We start from the raw sequence: 15,972 nt of genomic DNA, 5'->3' as shown, positions 1-15,972 counted from the left end.
ATCATCCTTTCCATTTAAAAAGCGTTATGGTGTCATTTCTGTAATTTGACAGCAGGACCACAGAAAACATTGTATACATTTCAATGACTGTGACAATTTTCTGAGGATTCCTATTATTTTTTAGCACTATATCGCCACTTCAAGGGGCACAACAATCATTTTACATGTCAAGGCCAATTTGCATCTTATATCTAATATCTACATAAAACTCAATTTTCGGTCCTATAGTTCCCATAGAAAGGTGACGGATTGAATAAGGTGAGGTCGCGCAGGCGCACAGGCTCCCTAAATTGACAGGAGGATGCTGAGCTGCATTCCCGTCATTCTGTGAGGAGAGGAGGATCCCCCTGCGCACCCACAACGGAGGAGACACCGAGCGATAAGAACATATAAAAATAATCCAAGTTGAGCTCTTTATCTGCCACCATGTCAGCTGGAGGAGATTTGGGGAACCCCCTGAGGAAATTTAAACTCGTATTTTTGGGAGAGCAGAGCGGTGAGTCAGATCTTGGGGAGGTTTGATGTTATCCCCCCCTAATGCTAAACATGCGTATACGTAGAAGGCCATGTATGTAATCCATGTTGATTTTGAAAGTTTTAGCTGAATCTAGAGGATGTGGCTGGCTGGCTTTGGGTAATTTGAAACCCATGTACCTTCTTCTGGCACAATCGGTGACTGTAGAAAATCTGATTAACCGAGGAAGAAAAAAAACGCATGCATACAAATGTCACCCTTGAATTTAATGTAACTATCTTGATCACTCAAAAAATAACAGCTAATTGTACTGAATACCCTTGAGTATTGTTTAGTTGTCGCAAACGGCCATTATTCGCATCATAGCAGGCGATATGAATTCGGATGTTTTGATGTGCTGCAGTGACCGACAAATATGCTGAACCTGTTTTCACATAACCGGTTTATTTCCCTCACATTTCTACATGGACAATCCTTGTATTGCATTAATGTCAGTGTGTAATATTTTTCTCCACCTCTCGTGTTTTTTTCATTTAGAAGGGTAATAAACAGTCCCCCATGTGTCAGTTCGGGACACACCCTAGGCTGCGATGTCTGTAGCATCTCTAAACCTCGCAGTCTCCGGTTCGGTTCCATACATGATCAAATAAAAACGGGCTTGACAGCGCCACAACATTATACTATTTATTCAATAAGCCATCTTTTCAGGTTGGGAATGATTGTGTGTGATTTGATGTGATGGCACAAATTTGGGAGGTGCTGATCGATAATGGTTTAGCGCTGTAAAAGCTGCCTGAAGACGTGTTCAGACATCAGACATCCAGAGTGGCAGCAGAGGAGCACATATCCCATAAAATACAGCAGCAGAATACACACAATTAAGCCTAATATGGCAACTGCTTGACTGGTGTTTGTGTCTTACATTGTGATGCTCCAGTGTGTGTGTTTGTGTGTGTGTGTGTGTGTGTGTGTGTGTGTGTGCGTGCGTGCGCCCGCGCGCGTGCGTGCGTGCGTGTTCGCTGCATATATGAGGAGTCATATGTGTGTCGACTACAAGCCTTCCTGTGTGTTTGTGTGGCCTGGACTACAATGTTGCTGTCCATGGTGCTGAATCGCGGCCTGGTGTGGCCACTGCCCCTCGCTGGCTTTAAAACTACTGCTGTCTGCATAGAGAGACTCTGCATGAGAGCCTGGGGCCTGCTGGAAAACTCCAGTCCTTACTCATGTGTAGATGTGATGTGATGTAAAATGGTGCTGGGTGGGATGTAAATAAGAATCAAGCTCACTAGGTTCACCTTGATCCTCTGAGAAGTCACCATCATGCTTATGAACGGTGCTGAATATGTGCTTTCTGTCTCTCTACCTAAGGATGGCCTTGTGCAATTTTAGTGATGTTCTGTTATCCTAATTATTCTTTAACAGCATCAATATATATACATTTATATTTACAGGGATAAGTATGTATAGCATAACCCAATGCCACATACCACAGCATTTATAGCCTAATCTGGTCTCCGTAAATGGGCCTTTATGCAAAACAGCACAAAACACAAACAATCATACAATAATTATAATAATACACCTCATTTGATAATCGATAAATCGTTCAAATCATTAAATTGAGCAAAACTGTCAAATATTCTGAGGGTGCAGCTTTTCTCTTTTTTGTATCACTGTAAACGTTTTACTGTTGATTAGACAAAACAAGACTATGAAGCCATCACCTTGGACCACTTTTAACATTTCTCACAATATATTTGACAAATTGTAGACTAAATGATTAATCGACTAATCACAAAAGTGATTGATAGATTATTTAATAATGAAAATAATTTGAGTTGCTGTCTTGAAAAGCTTCATCAGTTAGTCCCGTTATCAACATTGTTTATTGCCATACATTGCTTTCACATTGGTTGTGATAGTGAGGAACATTTACACATCTTTTTGAGCAGTGTCATGACGTTGTTGTTGGAACACTATTGATTCTCTCACAAAATCAATGTCAGACACTGATGTTGATATGTTTCTATATCTTTTAAATCCATTTTCTACATGTTGGACCGTTCCCTTTAGAACAGAAAATGTAGAATAATTATTTTGGTTATTTATTTTACAATGAAGTGTATTTTGTTGTTTCAACAGGAAAAAACAGATGTGTCCATTAGAGAAATTAAGCAGAATTGGGGTACATTTTTGCTTAGGATTTTTATGATTATTATGCATTCTTGGCTGTCATTTCCAGTCATTTTGTCACACTAAGGATCACAATGGAAACCCATTTTAATCATATCATTATGTTGAATTTATTGAGGAAATTGTGTATTCATGCATTTAGGAGATTATTTATGATCTGAACTAACACCTAACTAAAAACCAACCACTGTTCTCTCTTCTAGTGGGGAAAACATCTCTCATCACTAGATTCATGTACGACAGTTTCGACAACACGTATCAGGTGAGACTTGGACATGATCCAGAACCAAAAAATCTAAATCTATATATATATATATATAGATAGATAAACTTATATAGAAGAATTAAATGCATGCTATGATAACTGACTATGGTCAATTATTTTGATATTCTCCTGGTATAACTATTACCCCTTTTCTTTTGGTCAAAGTCATATTTTATGAACAATTTCTCTACCAGTCGTCCTAGATGTTAGATTTGAATAAATGGAATAATGGGACTAATCACACTGTAGGTCTACAATATATTAAGCCTTCTATGGTATAATAGTGACTCAACTGAATAATGTTACAATGAGCTTGTTGGCCAAAAAATCCCAATTGATATACTAATTACAAATTTACATATAAAATAAGAAAAAGAAAAAGTTCATTTGAATGTTATCACTGCAATTATGAAAAGAAAATGTTAGTATAGCAACATTAGGCTTTTAAAAAGAGAATACAGATTAGTCTGTCCCTGGCCTTTCTTAGAAGTTAGGAAAGTCTGAATGATTGAGCCCCGAGGGCAATACTAATTAAATTAGTTCTTCAGTCTGATTCAATGTTGGTGCTTATTGGCTGTTTGTTTTCTCCAATTTAACAGCTTTTTGTGTTTTCCTTTATTTAAACAATGGTCAGTCAGTCAACAGATGCTTCATGGAAACATTTGGGTAAGACTGATGATTCCCTCCTCTTTTGTTCTTTCTCTACCGCAGGCAACCATTGGAATAGACTTTCTATCAAAGACAATGTACCTGGAAGACCGAACAGTAGGATGCATTGTTTGTCTTTTAAAATTCACATGTAGTAACACATAGTAACACATAGTAGTGAAGATGTATGTATTTGTACTTGTGTCGTTTTAGCCAGTCAGAGTAAAAAAAAATTCACTCTGGTTTCACTAATCTTTGATTTGCTTAATTACTTCTCTCTTCACAGACTAACACGATTATCCTAAGTTAATTTCTACTAGTAATAGCTTTGGCTTTTCTAGCCCTAAGAAGTCAAAGCCTTTCCCATGGATAATCTACTTTAGCTAGTATTAATACTGTTTCTTTGTCAGATTATTATGCTCTGTCAGCCTGCACACAAGCTAATATTGGTTTATCCCTTTGGATGTATACTTACTAGCCCTAACATCTGTATAGTCTGTGTTTAGTATGATAGTTAATGTGGAAACAGCTGCTGAAGGTGTGTGTGTGTGTGTTTGTGTTTCTGTGTGCGTAAATGCAGGTAAGGCTGCAGCTGTGGGATACTGCTGGACAGGAGCGCTTCAGGAGTCTTATCCCCAGCTACATTCGAGACTCCACAGTGGCTGTGGTCGTCTATGACATTACAAGTGAGCAGCAACCTGCTAATTTACCTATGATCATGTATGCATTGTATGTTTTGATCTGTCTTTCTGTATGAAATACATAAAAAAAAACAGTAAATAAGCACTATTTGTGGATGTTGATGCCGTTAACATAAAAAAGATTCAAAAGAATTTAAAATAAGAGTGTGGTCTCCACAGATGTGAACTCATTCCAGCAGACCTGCAAATGGATTGATGATGTCAGGACAGAGAGAGGAAGTGATGTAATTATCATGCTAGTCGGCAACAAAACAGATCTGGAAGAGAAGAGGTGAGTATGCCACATGCAACATTTAGCTTCATGTAGTCTTTGGCATGAAGATATTTTGTCGTTAAAAGCAACATGTCAGTACTGAATAAATGATCCTTCAACTTTGTGATGAGTCTGGCCTGATTATCCTGCAGGCAAATCATGATTGAGGAAGGAGAGCAAAGAGCCAAAGAGCTGAACGTCATGTTCATCGAGACCAGTGCCAAGACAGGCTGCAATGTCAAACAGGTGATCCCTGCAGTTTCACCATATTTCACAGCATTTTGGGCATCAGCTGCTCTCAGCTTTTCTGTTGTTTCTGTGTCCTCCCAAGGTGATCAAGCCACCAACATGAATAGATAGAATTTCTATGTAGAAATATGTGGAAAAAGTGGTAAAAAGTGTGGAGGATAGAAAAACACATAATAAGGGCTGTGGTCCATACAGGACAAATGTAATATACATTTTTGCACATTTTAAACCCCCTTTCTATCCTCTCTTGCATTCTCTCCCCCTATTTTCGCCTCCATTTTCATCTTGTTTTCATCTTTTCTGATCTATCTCTTCCTCCTCTCCTCTTATCTCTACCCTCCTCTTCTCTCCTCCTAGCTGTTTCGTCGGGTTGCAGCAGCCCTACCTGGCATGGAAAGCTTGGACGATGCAAATCCTGAAGGCAGTATCCTTTACAGCCTCTGTAACTCACTGTGCCGAGAGCCACACAGCCAAGAAATAGGCAGCTTATTTTTAATCTCTTAGTGGCTGTTGGCGCTAGTACAAACAGACCGCCCAGCCTACTGTCTACTGAGGAATCAGCTATAAACCTTTTTGGCTTAATAGAGAGGAAATGCACATAGCCAGGGAAGGTAGTATGAATGCACAGGTATAGCACCACACGGTGGTTGTCTGGGAAGTGACGTACACTGAGGATGTGTTATGGAGGATGAGGGAGACATACTTTAATCGGTAAATGTGAAATCAAACTTCTATATTCTATCCCTGTAATCTGTTTTACATATAAAGATAAATATACAACTAGCGTTTGATTTTGGATTACAGCCTGAAAATTACAGTGTAACTATTTAGTACACACTGTATGGGGTATCAATAAAATACTTACAAATATGTTAAAAGGAAAGAGGACTAGAGGTAAAGGAGTAAGAGGGTAATAACATTGTGTTTAAGAGGGACTAGAAATAAATCACCCTGTTCTGCAAGTATTTCTTTTCAATTACTGAGTATCTATTTAATCGTTACAGTAATTCTAGGCTAAGCTGTGGCTATGAAATAGTTGTATGAATGATTTTAAAATGATGATGTAATGTAGTTTTGGGATGAAATGTAAAATCCATTTGACAATCAAAAAAATGTTTTCCTGAGTAAAAGTGCCCAGTAAGTATTTCATTGGTACCCTGTATGCACAAAATAATTACACCGTAACTTGCTGGCTGTAATTTCAAGCATTACCCATTTGACTGTGACATGTCAGGTCATCACTTTTTCCTTTTTTTTTTAACTATTTTTAACTTTTTTTTAACCATCTGACTTTTCTTTAACTGGATGATTCACAGTGATCGACATTAAGCTGGACAAACCGGCAGAGCCTACTGTCCCCGAGGGCGGGTGCTCATGTTAATGCAGAGCTTAAATCGGACAGCTCCTTTCACACCATAGGCTTGTTGTGTTGCTTACTACTGGTTAGCTTCCAGTTGACTTCTCTAATTGGATATAGGATGCGGGCCTTGTATCTGATTGGACAAATCAAATGTTATCTTTCAGTCTTGTTCAGTTGTAAAATATTGTATACTTTGTCAATATGTAAGTGACTGGAGGAGAAAAGGGAAAAAAACAACACCCAAATGTTGAAATGAAAACGAACAAAAAACAGTTTTGGAAAAATGAAACAGGAGAAAAAACGGGACAACCAACGGAATTCTTTTCGCTGTTATGTTTTGTATTTTTTATATATAAAAAGGGAAAGCACCAAAAATGATGCCTAAACATAGAAGGAGAAATAATCGGGGGTCGGCCATTTTTCTAGATGGCCGAACACGTTTGAATGTCTGCAGCACGCATGCACGTTGATCTGATCTTTGACCTTTGACCTTTGGCCTGCCCTCCAGGGTCTCCGCACTCTGGAAGGAGGTTGACTATCTTAGAATGTTTTATAGCATCTCTCTATAGCATCTCATGACAAAATGTATCTCATTTGATATTCCCACAAGAGTCAACTTCCAGTAGGTTCACCTAACAGTAGCTGTGACAATGTGACACTCTATCTCTCTATAGGTTTAACTTTTATAAAACAAACTGTACTGTGGTTTAAAAAAAAAAAGAAGTAATAAAAAGACAACTTACTATCACAACTCACCCTAACCCTTCAACCACTCCTCTCCTTCTCCTCCTTTCCTCAAAACCTCTCTCCTTCTCCTTCCCCATCCCTTCATCCCGGTAATACACATATAACGATCCACTGTAATGCACTGCACTGTATATAATAATGTAATATGTATGTTGTGAACGTCCCTCTGTAGAAGTGGTCCTTGTTCACCAGTATGAATAATGTTATAATGTTTAATGATAAATAAATTACAGATTAAAGGGCTTCACTCTCTTAAACATCAACATTTACCTGGTAGCAAAATGGTCTACTCTGTTTTTAATCTTGGATTTTATTTAAAAGGGCTGTATTTTGTTGCAAAAGGTTCTTTGATTTGAGGGAGAGAACCCTGTGGTTCCTTATTGAACTTGATTTTATGCTGCGTTGCCAGATTTGACTGACAAAAGATTGCCAATCAGAGCCTAGAAGCCACCCAATCGTCATAAAAGTATCCCAAATTTTCATCTTGAAAAGGGTAGCAAGAAGAAAAATAATCGATCCTATCGCCTTTGGTTTACTGTTTTATCAGAATTAGGCAACCTCAAAACCACAGTTAAGTGTTTTATCACAGAGCTACAACCGAATAATAATTAGAAAAGGAAAATAGTTTTAACTTAGTTGTAGTAAACTAAAACTACATTTGGTCATTGCGTGTCGAGCTGAGCCTACTGTACTCAGTAATCACAATCATACTACTCTGATGAGAAGAGGGTCCGGTTTATTGGAATATTGCGTAACTTTACGTTGGTGGAAACCGCCCAAATGGTTCCAAAAAACCATCCCAAAACTATTTCTACCCGCCCAATTAAATGAAAAGTACCTGAACTGGGTTGGAAACTGCCCAATTTTGCCACACTGTTTTTATTAGTCTTTTTAGGTGTGTACTTTATTCAATGAGAAAAAAAGAGACACAGTAACAGCAACCAAGGCAAATGGGCTGAGAGCGTAGCAATCAACCATATTCACTGTGTCAATCAGTTAACTGTTTACAGCGTTCATTTTCTCCTGCCTGTCATAATTATCACACTAATCCTGCGCTCCCTGTGGTGAGTCAGTGCCTGTAAACCTGATAGTTAAGGGGAAGTCAAGGTGGAAAGAACCTTTTAAGAAGGAAACTGTCACTGTGACGTTTTCAGGTCGCTTACACTCAGTCCTCCTATTGTAAGACGGCAGGTATTCCCCAGGATGGACAGCTCGTCATTCGATATCTCTGAGGGTCAACAGGCGGACGCAGACAGTTAGTGGACACGTGAACTCCACAGAGACAAGAGGTTGACGGGGGCCTTGGTTGGATTTACTCAAGGTGAAACCTTCAAGGTGGACTTTCTGAAAACAATGTCAAAATTAGTGGCATCAGTGTTATACATACAGTGTTAACATACAGTGTTAGACATATGCATACAGATAGATTTAAAACAAGAAAGCAGAAACAGATTATATGAAAAAAGACCTGAAAGACAGTTTCACTAATTATTCAATAGATATCAGCATGAAACGATACACAAGTACAATAAGTTCTTCCCCGAGAAGGACACACCTCTTCTATCCAAAGTACCTCTTGTATGATCTCAGGTCCTCTGAGGTCCGGATCACTTTGGATCTGATTTACACACAAAGCGGATCATGTCCAGAGTGGAAGCTTTTAGGGACACAAACCTCCGCTCCCTGCTGAGGGAGCTGCGGACTGACATTGCCATGGCTGTAGATGACCCTTTCCCTCTCGTCTATGGTTTGGTGGACAAAAACATCATAACTGACCAACTACTAAAGGTAAGAAAAGAAATATGGAAATCGGAATTTAGACTTTATTTTTATTTTGATTAGAAATGTCAGCACTTTTCACTTGTTTTTCCATTTTGATTACAAGCATTTGCAATTTGAGCAACGCTGAGGCAATGTAATGACTAATTGATAAGTAGGACCTTTTTTTCATTACTCCCCTCTCCACAAAGTAAATCAGATCATAATCCTGGAACGCCTACTCATGGCATGCATTTTCAGGAATATATGTTTTTTTATTCAGAGTTCAAATAGGCTAGCTGTTGTTTTCATAGAACACTCTGGAGAAAGAAGGCAAAGAGGGGATCCATAAGGCCATGTACTCCCTCCTGTCCTGGGTCCTGGAGCAGAGCAGATCCACCATCCAGGCTTTCTGGAGCAACTTGTCCAAAGACTACAACCAGTACAGCTACCCCAAGCTGCAGACGCTGCTCACTAACCAGCCCTCAAGTGTGTAACATTCAAATTTCAGCAAAATATTTGCCAAATGTTTATAGTGTGTCTGTAATCATTCCAACTTGATTGCAATGTATATTCTAAGACAAAACGTTTCTGTCCAGATGAGTAGGGTACAGGTTCCTTATTCTTATTCTGTATGTAATCTCTTATTTTATTGTTTTTTTGGCTACATTTATTATAAATAAACCTGCCACTAAAGTCTAATAAAACTAAAAAAATAAAAAATGTAAATTTGGTTAGAAGTAAAAGCTACCATTTCCCATCCCAGTTCTTATCTATCCTCTCTGTACTTTCAGGACAGAGCTCTCTATCTACGATTACGATATTTAGAACGATTTATAGAGTTTAGTCTTTGTTATTTTGTCATTTGTTGACATTTTGTTGACCGGACGGGACGCTGCAGGTTGCAGAGGTGAGAAGAGATCCTCTGAAGGACACAAAACACCTCACACCAAGAAGAGGAGCAGAGAGGACAGAAAGACAAACTCACACAATCAGCATCCACAGTATCATGCCAAGACAAGCGATGTACCAGGTTATTTCCCATAATACATCTCTTCTGACTCTGTCTTCCAACAAAAAACATGACTAAGCTCCTGATGATGGTGAGACGTGTTCTTATATGTTTTCTCCAGGGGGTAAAGTGAGGCTGTACAGGGTGAAGAGTGAAGTTGCAGCCCCTCAGCTAACATCTGGAAATAGTAATTACAAATCAATCATAATCTGAAATATATTATTTAATACTACAGACACATTGAACCCTTGTTCTGCCACAGGTATTAATGGGGTGTCTTCAGTCCAGAGACCAGTCACTCTGTCTTCTTCCTCCTCTACCGCCTTAACTCAGCTGCCAGTCAGCCATGAAGCCACAGAGAAGATGTGCACAGATGGTAAGCCACTGTTTTTTTTTATAATAATAATAATAATAATACATTGATTTTATATAGCGCTTTAAAAGGTAAGGTAAAAACAAGAAAAACAAGGACAAGATCAGTATAAAAACATCAATAACCACTAGAGATACATATGAAAAAGGTGCAGCAAAACAGCATAAAAACAGGATAGAAACTAATGGAAACAGCTAAGTTGGTTACAGGTTAAAAGCAGCTTTAAACAGATGGGTTTTGAGTGTGGTTTTGAACTAGAATATGATGTGGAAAGTCTGATAGCAAATATCAATAAAACTGTTCTGCATCATCGGGACATCAAAAGTGAATGTTTGAATTAAGAACTGAGAAAACAAGTTAGATGTAAAAAAACACAGACACTATGCAACAATAGTAACATTTTAAAGTGTGATCACTGAATATATGGGTACTACAGTACCTAAAAAGCATAATATGGGAATAAGCAATTGGTGTTTATAAAAATTATTTTAAAATTGTTTGTCATTCAACAGGAAGTGCCAGAGATTGCCTAACGGTTGGTGGGGAGTTTTACTCCAGTGGTCAGTCAGAGAAAAATGAAGCGTCTGAATCCAAAGCTGTTAAGAACAAGTTTCACCACAAGGGGGAGACAACCACAGGGATGGTACATTAGAGGAGCTACTCTTTCACAGTCACTTGTCTTTCCTTTTTAACGTGTATATTTGCTTTTGTATGTTACATGTTCTGTATCTGAGTAGGTTCAATATAACGATGATGAGTGTGCCGTGTGTAAGGACGGAGGGGAGCTGATTTGTTGTGATGGCTGTCCTCAAGCTTTTCATCTGACCTGCCTGGACCCTCCACTCACATCTATACCAAGGTATAAAAAAAAGATTTATATCCCAAACTTTCTGTGTGTACATGTTTTTCAATGTATTAGCACGTGGATGTGTTCAGGGAAACTTTTGCTCTGAAAAAAAAGTTTTAATGTCACATTACATTTTTAATCGGCAGTGGCACTTGGCGGTGTGAATGGTGCTGTGGCAACAGAGTGAAAAGAGAGAATGCCCAACTACCCTTACAAGTAAGTATCTAAAGGACATTTACATAGACTGTACATATTCAATATGTACATTTTTGTATTTCTTTTTTGTATGAAAATCTTTGCAAGACATGATCAAATATTTTCATATCATAATGGTTATTGATTTATTACTTGCTGAGCTACAAAGATTATGAAAATAACTCTTAATGTTCGGCTTCCTGGAATAAACATTTTAAAGGTCCCATATTGTAAAAAGTGGGATTTCAATGTCTTTTTTGATTATAAAGCAGGTCTATAAATACTGTGAAAGTATTAAAATGCTCAATACACAGATAAATGAACACAGCCCATATTCAGAAACTGTGCCTTTAGACAAGCTGGCACGACTTCCGTACGGTTGTAATGTCACAACTAATATATTAATATGGGTAAAAAGAGTGGTTACAGTGCCGTTACAGTTATTCCCTGGCTTTAATGACGTGGCAGAGACACTAAAAGTGCAGATACGGAAGACCCGTAACCGCTGACCAATCACAACAGACGTTTTTGGAAGACGGGGGGGGGTTAAAGAGACAGGCGCTAAAACGGAGCGTTTCAGACACAGGGTGAATATAGGTATATTAAGACGGACAGTATGAGAAAAATCGCGTGTTTTTTTTAACATTAAAGCATATAAACATCTTCTAGTAGAAACCCAAAATACAAGTATGAACCTCAAAAGGAGCATAATATGGGACCTTAAAAAGTCTGAAAAGCTTCATTTTCTAGTACTGGTCATGGTCATAACATTTTATATCACAGCCACTCATTGCCGAGCCGCAGCAAACAAACACGAGCTCCAGTAACTCCATCATAGACGTCTCCTTCTTCACCTCGCTGTCGTCCTCCTGTCTCACCAGTGTCACAGCTTCTATGAATGAGCTCAGTGGGAGAAACCAGGTAAAGACTTAATGATGTTCTGCTTGGTGCAGTCTTTCTTTTATCACACTTGTTGAACAAGAACTTTGCTTTTACTTCCTTCGCATTTTGTAATTTTGCGTCACTGCTACTTTAAAAAAACAATATGTGTATCCAGTGCTCAGGCGCAGAGCTGCTCAGTATGGGGGAGGTGTGTAGTGTTTGTCACATAGAAGGCGGAGACCTGACTCACTGCCTCCAGTGTTTGCAGCGCTTCCACGAACACTGCCATGACTCCAAGTAAGACATTCACTCCTCGCTGTACTATCTGGTGTAGACGTTATCAGAAGATGACATGTAACCTTCCCATAAGCTTGACAAATTCTAATCTCAGCCTCAATGTGATCTGTGCATCAGTGTGTACATACATCCCCATTTGCAAAGACCTTCCTGTGGATTCCTGTTTGTGTTAGTATTGATCAACAATGTGCATTACGGTTTGATCATTATCTAGCTAATGGTGACTAATGAATCGTAAATGGACCACTGCAGCAGGGTGTATAGTATAATGTATACTGTAAATGAAAAACAATGATTTTACAAATGATACCTATGTAAATCCAGGTGCTGATCTCATGTAGCACCACTCAGTGTGTGGTATATTGATGAGAAATTTAAGATTTCCTTAACCATGTTTCGCAGAACATCATCTCAAATCTTTTTCAGCGTTTTATAAATGCTACATGATCTAAAAAAGTGCTTCCTTGAACATTATTGGATACATTTTACATAAAGAGCCTATCTCAACATTTTAGTTTGCCGTGTGAAATGATCTGAACCTGTTTCTCTGTAATCCTCCTGAGTATCGGAAATCACATTAATTGATAGTAAGATTATACACCACGTAAAACAGTCTTACTCAATCACAGTGTGCTTGTGTTTGCTAGAGGGAGAGCCATCTGCTCGTCCTGCTCCCGGCCCTGGGGCAGCTCTGCAGAGAAGGAGGGGGAATCATCTAAAAGCATACAGGTGTGTCTGCACATGTGTGTGTACAGATTATATATATACATCTTTATTATCTGAATATGATGGAGTGAAATCTTGTGTAAACTGTGTGTGTGTGTGTGTGTGTGTGTGTGTGTGTGTGTGTGTGTGTGTGTGTGTACAGATTATACTGTATATACATCTTCATTTTCTGAATATGATGGAGTGTAATCTTGTGTAATCTCTGTGTGCGTGTGTGTGTGTGTGTGTGTGTGTGTGTGTGTGTGTGCGTGTATGTGTATGTGTGTGTCCAGCTCGCCCCAGTGGTTCAAAACACACTATGTCATGATCAGAGCTCCTCCGTCCTTGAGCCCATCCTCCATAAAGATGATCTGGACTCCATCCTGGGAGACGTGAGCGAGGCTCAGTTACATGTCGATAACACAGATGTAGACATAATATGAATATTTAACCATGCATGTCAGACACAAGATGGCTGCACTTATCACGCAGACAAGGAATGAGTTGTCATGGTGGTTTTTGTGTTGTATTCCAGTTTGTGTTTTCTATGAGAGATATTTGTGTACAGATGTTGAAGTCACACTGTGCTGAACCGTAGTGTTTTTTATAAGGAGCAGACTGATTAGGGTCATTCTAGGGCCTCATAATTATCTCGTCCTCATTTTCAACTCTTAACACATTTACAAATTAAGATAATCAGATCCAGGAAATGTTTTATTTTGGTTCCAGGCTGCAATCAGTTGTCTCCTCCTGAATGTACATTGAGGGAATGTGAATGTGCCGACAGAATGACCTAAAACTAAAAACATAACCTGATATAACTTGATAACTGAAGTAATAATCTGGTAAAGATTGTTGGCGTGTGAAATCATCATTGTCACTGACATCATACTGTTCAGGTTTGCCAAATGATGTCACCAGGACTCATTTTTTTGCTCAACGATTGATCCTGTTTGTTTCTGCTCTTTGTATTTCAGCAAGGCTCCATTGACGGCATCTTGCAGTGGGCTTTCCACAACATCTCTCGGCCTCATCCAGACTCTCAAGGATACTACCAGTGACCGGTAGACGATCTGCACTCATCTAAGAGCTCTCACAGTTTGAAGTTATACCATGTAGTAACAATGATGACATGACCATAGCTAATATAAATGGAGATTACTGGATATAGTGGAGATTATATTCTTGTTTCCTGGACCTGGAGTAAATGTCTGGTAGTGGTTGAGTTTAGATTGAATATATTATTGTTTGTTTTAATATTTTATAAGTGAAAACATTGCATCTTTTCGAACTACAGATTTTCATCTGATGATAAGGAATGTGTTATGATGATTGTTAGTTCATGTACAAACAAAAACGATAGCTGAACTCATTATTTACAGACCACAATACACAATTGTGGCACATACAGTAAAGCTACCATTTGATAGGTTTGAAATGAAATCTGTGAATTTGTTTGTGGAATAATACTTATGTTACTTTGTAGAACTTTTACTGAAATCATTTTTATATAGGAACATGCACCATGTGCGCAGTGTATAAACTAAAATAACACACTCTTAAAACTAGATTTTGACATCGGGCCCTCTACAAGACATGGCTACAAATATTTTCTAATAATAACTAAAGCATGTTTATACTTAAGTGGTACAAATTTGCTATTATTTAAATTACCAAAACCAACAGACATTTTTTTGTTTGTTGGTGAACTGGGATTGCTTGCTTTACCCAATTGGTAATTTAGCATTGCTGCAATGCTTGTACCAAAGGACATTGGGAAGGTGGGGCAATTTTAAGTTTTTCTGACTATCCTTGTCACCCCAATCTTCACCCCATGCTATTTTGTAAGACTTTGAAATTTCCTCCCGCTTCGTGTAGCATTACAACAACTGTGTAGGATACGGGGTCAGCACTGATGTGGGAGGGCTGGCAGTGGGCCTTGGACATCTCTTGCCAACTTTCGCTATAGCCTAACAAACTGAAATACATCTATTTCTTAAAGTTGTCATTATCCCACCACTGTCACCCTGGAAACCCAGTGATACATATGTAATTGTATTATGTCTAAGCTGCTTTCATGCATGTGTGAATGTGTTTATATCAAGGAAAACAGTGTTGGGGGAGATATTTAACAGCTTGACATCAGGAGCCAGGCTGTAGCACACTAATGTCAGAGGAGATCAGTGTCTCATCACAGCAAATAAAAGAGACAATGCAAACGTCCACATGTGTGCACAAAGACAAAGAAATGGCCCTCTCGCTGTGTGGATCTGTAGAAGAATTCACATTCACACGTTACACCAGATGGTTTCAATACGATGAGGTATGCACGCTGAGAAATGCCTCTGTTTAACAGGAATTCCTTGAAGACTATCACTTAGATGTGGAATGTTGTTTTTGTCATGGGATTCAAGAGTTTTAGCATGCCTGCCAGAGGGATGGTGCTCGGCCAGGCAGATATTTCTCCCCTCGGTATTTGGTTGCCATGGCTCTCAGCTCCTACAGGCCCAAACAAAGAATGAGAAACATGTTCCAGTGTGTGTATCCGTGCATGTGTGTCTTTGTTTATTTATAAATCCACTTTCTAAATGGTTCATGAAAACATCCTGCATACTTGAGGGCTCTGTGTCCTTGCAGGAAAAATAACATCACTGACAGAGAGACAACTGTTTTCTTTGAATGTTCGCCAAAGATATGAGGGACAAAAATCTAAGAATATTTAACGCAACTGGAAAAATAAATCTGACATAAATTGGTGTCAAATGTGTGTACATATCAGTCAGTAAGCACTGCTACACTCAGATTGTCTACATTCCAAATTCCAGTCATAATGATTTTTCTTATAAACCTGCCTTAATGATTTCCTTTACTGTGTAGGTTTCAATCATGACTCCTGCTTTACTACCACACAGCTTTCTCCTGCTTCTAGTTGCATACCACATGAGAGACCACATGGAAAAACTCCCTCTCTTTTCAGAAGTAAAAAAAGAGGCAAACACATTCTCACCACAA

General features: G+C 38.7%; 1 protein-coding gene across 1 annotated transcript; it reads left to right on the top strand.

Moving 5' to 3' along the window:
- Window positions 1–305: 305 nt before the first annotated feature.
- On the top strand, window positions 306–7,072 carry LOC114565544 (ras-related protein Rab-6B). Its single transcript, XM_028593652.1, has 8 exons — window positions 306–496; window positions 2,872–2,930; window positions 3,645–3,698; window positions 4,162–4,267; window positions 4,442–4,553; window positions 4,688–4,781; window positions 5,142–5,208; window positions 6,101–7,072. The coding sequence occupies exons 1-8, from the start codon at window positions 427–429 to the stop codon at window positions 6,163–6,165; spliced, it is 627 nt and encodes a 208-aa protein (XP_028449453.1). The 5' UTR covers window positions 306–426; the 3' UTR covers window positions 6,166–7,072.
- The last annotated feature ends 8,900 nt before the right edge of the window (window positions 7,073–15,972 follow it).

The sequence above is a fragment of the Perca flavescens genome, chromosome 12, assembly GCF_004354835.1.
Source record: "Perca flavescens isolate YP-PL-M2 chromosome 12, PFLA_1.0, whole genome shotgun sequence".
NCBI classification, from domain to species: Eukaryota; Metazoa; Chordata; class Actinopteri; order Perciformes; family Percidae; genus Perca; species Perca flavescens.
This window is presented reverse-complemented; position numbering and strand designations above follow the sequence as displayed.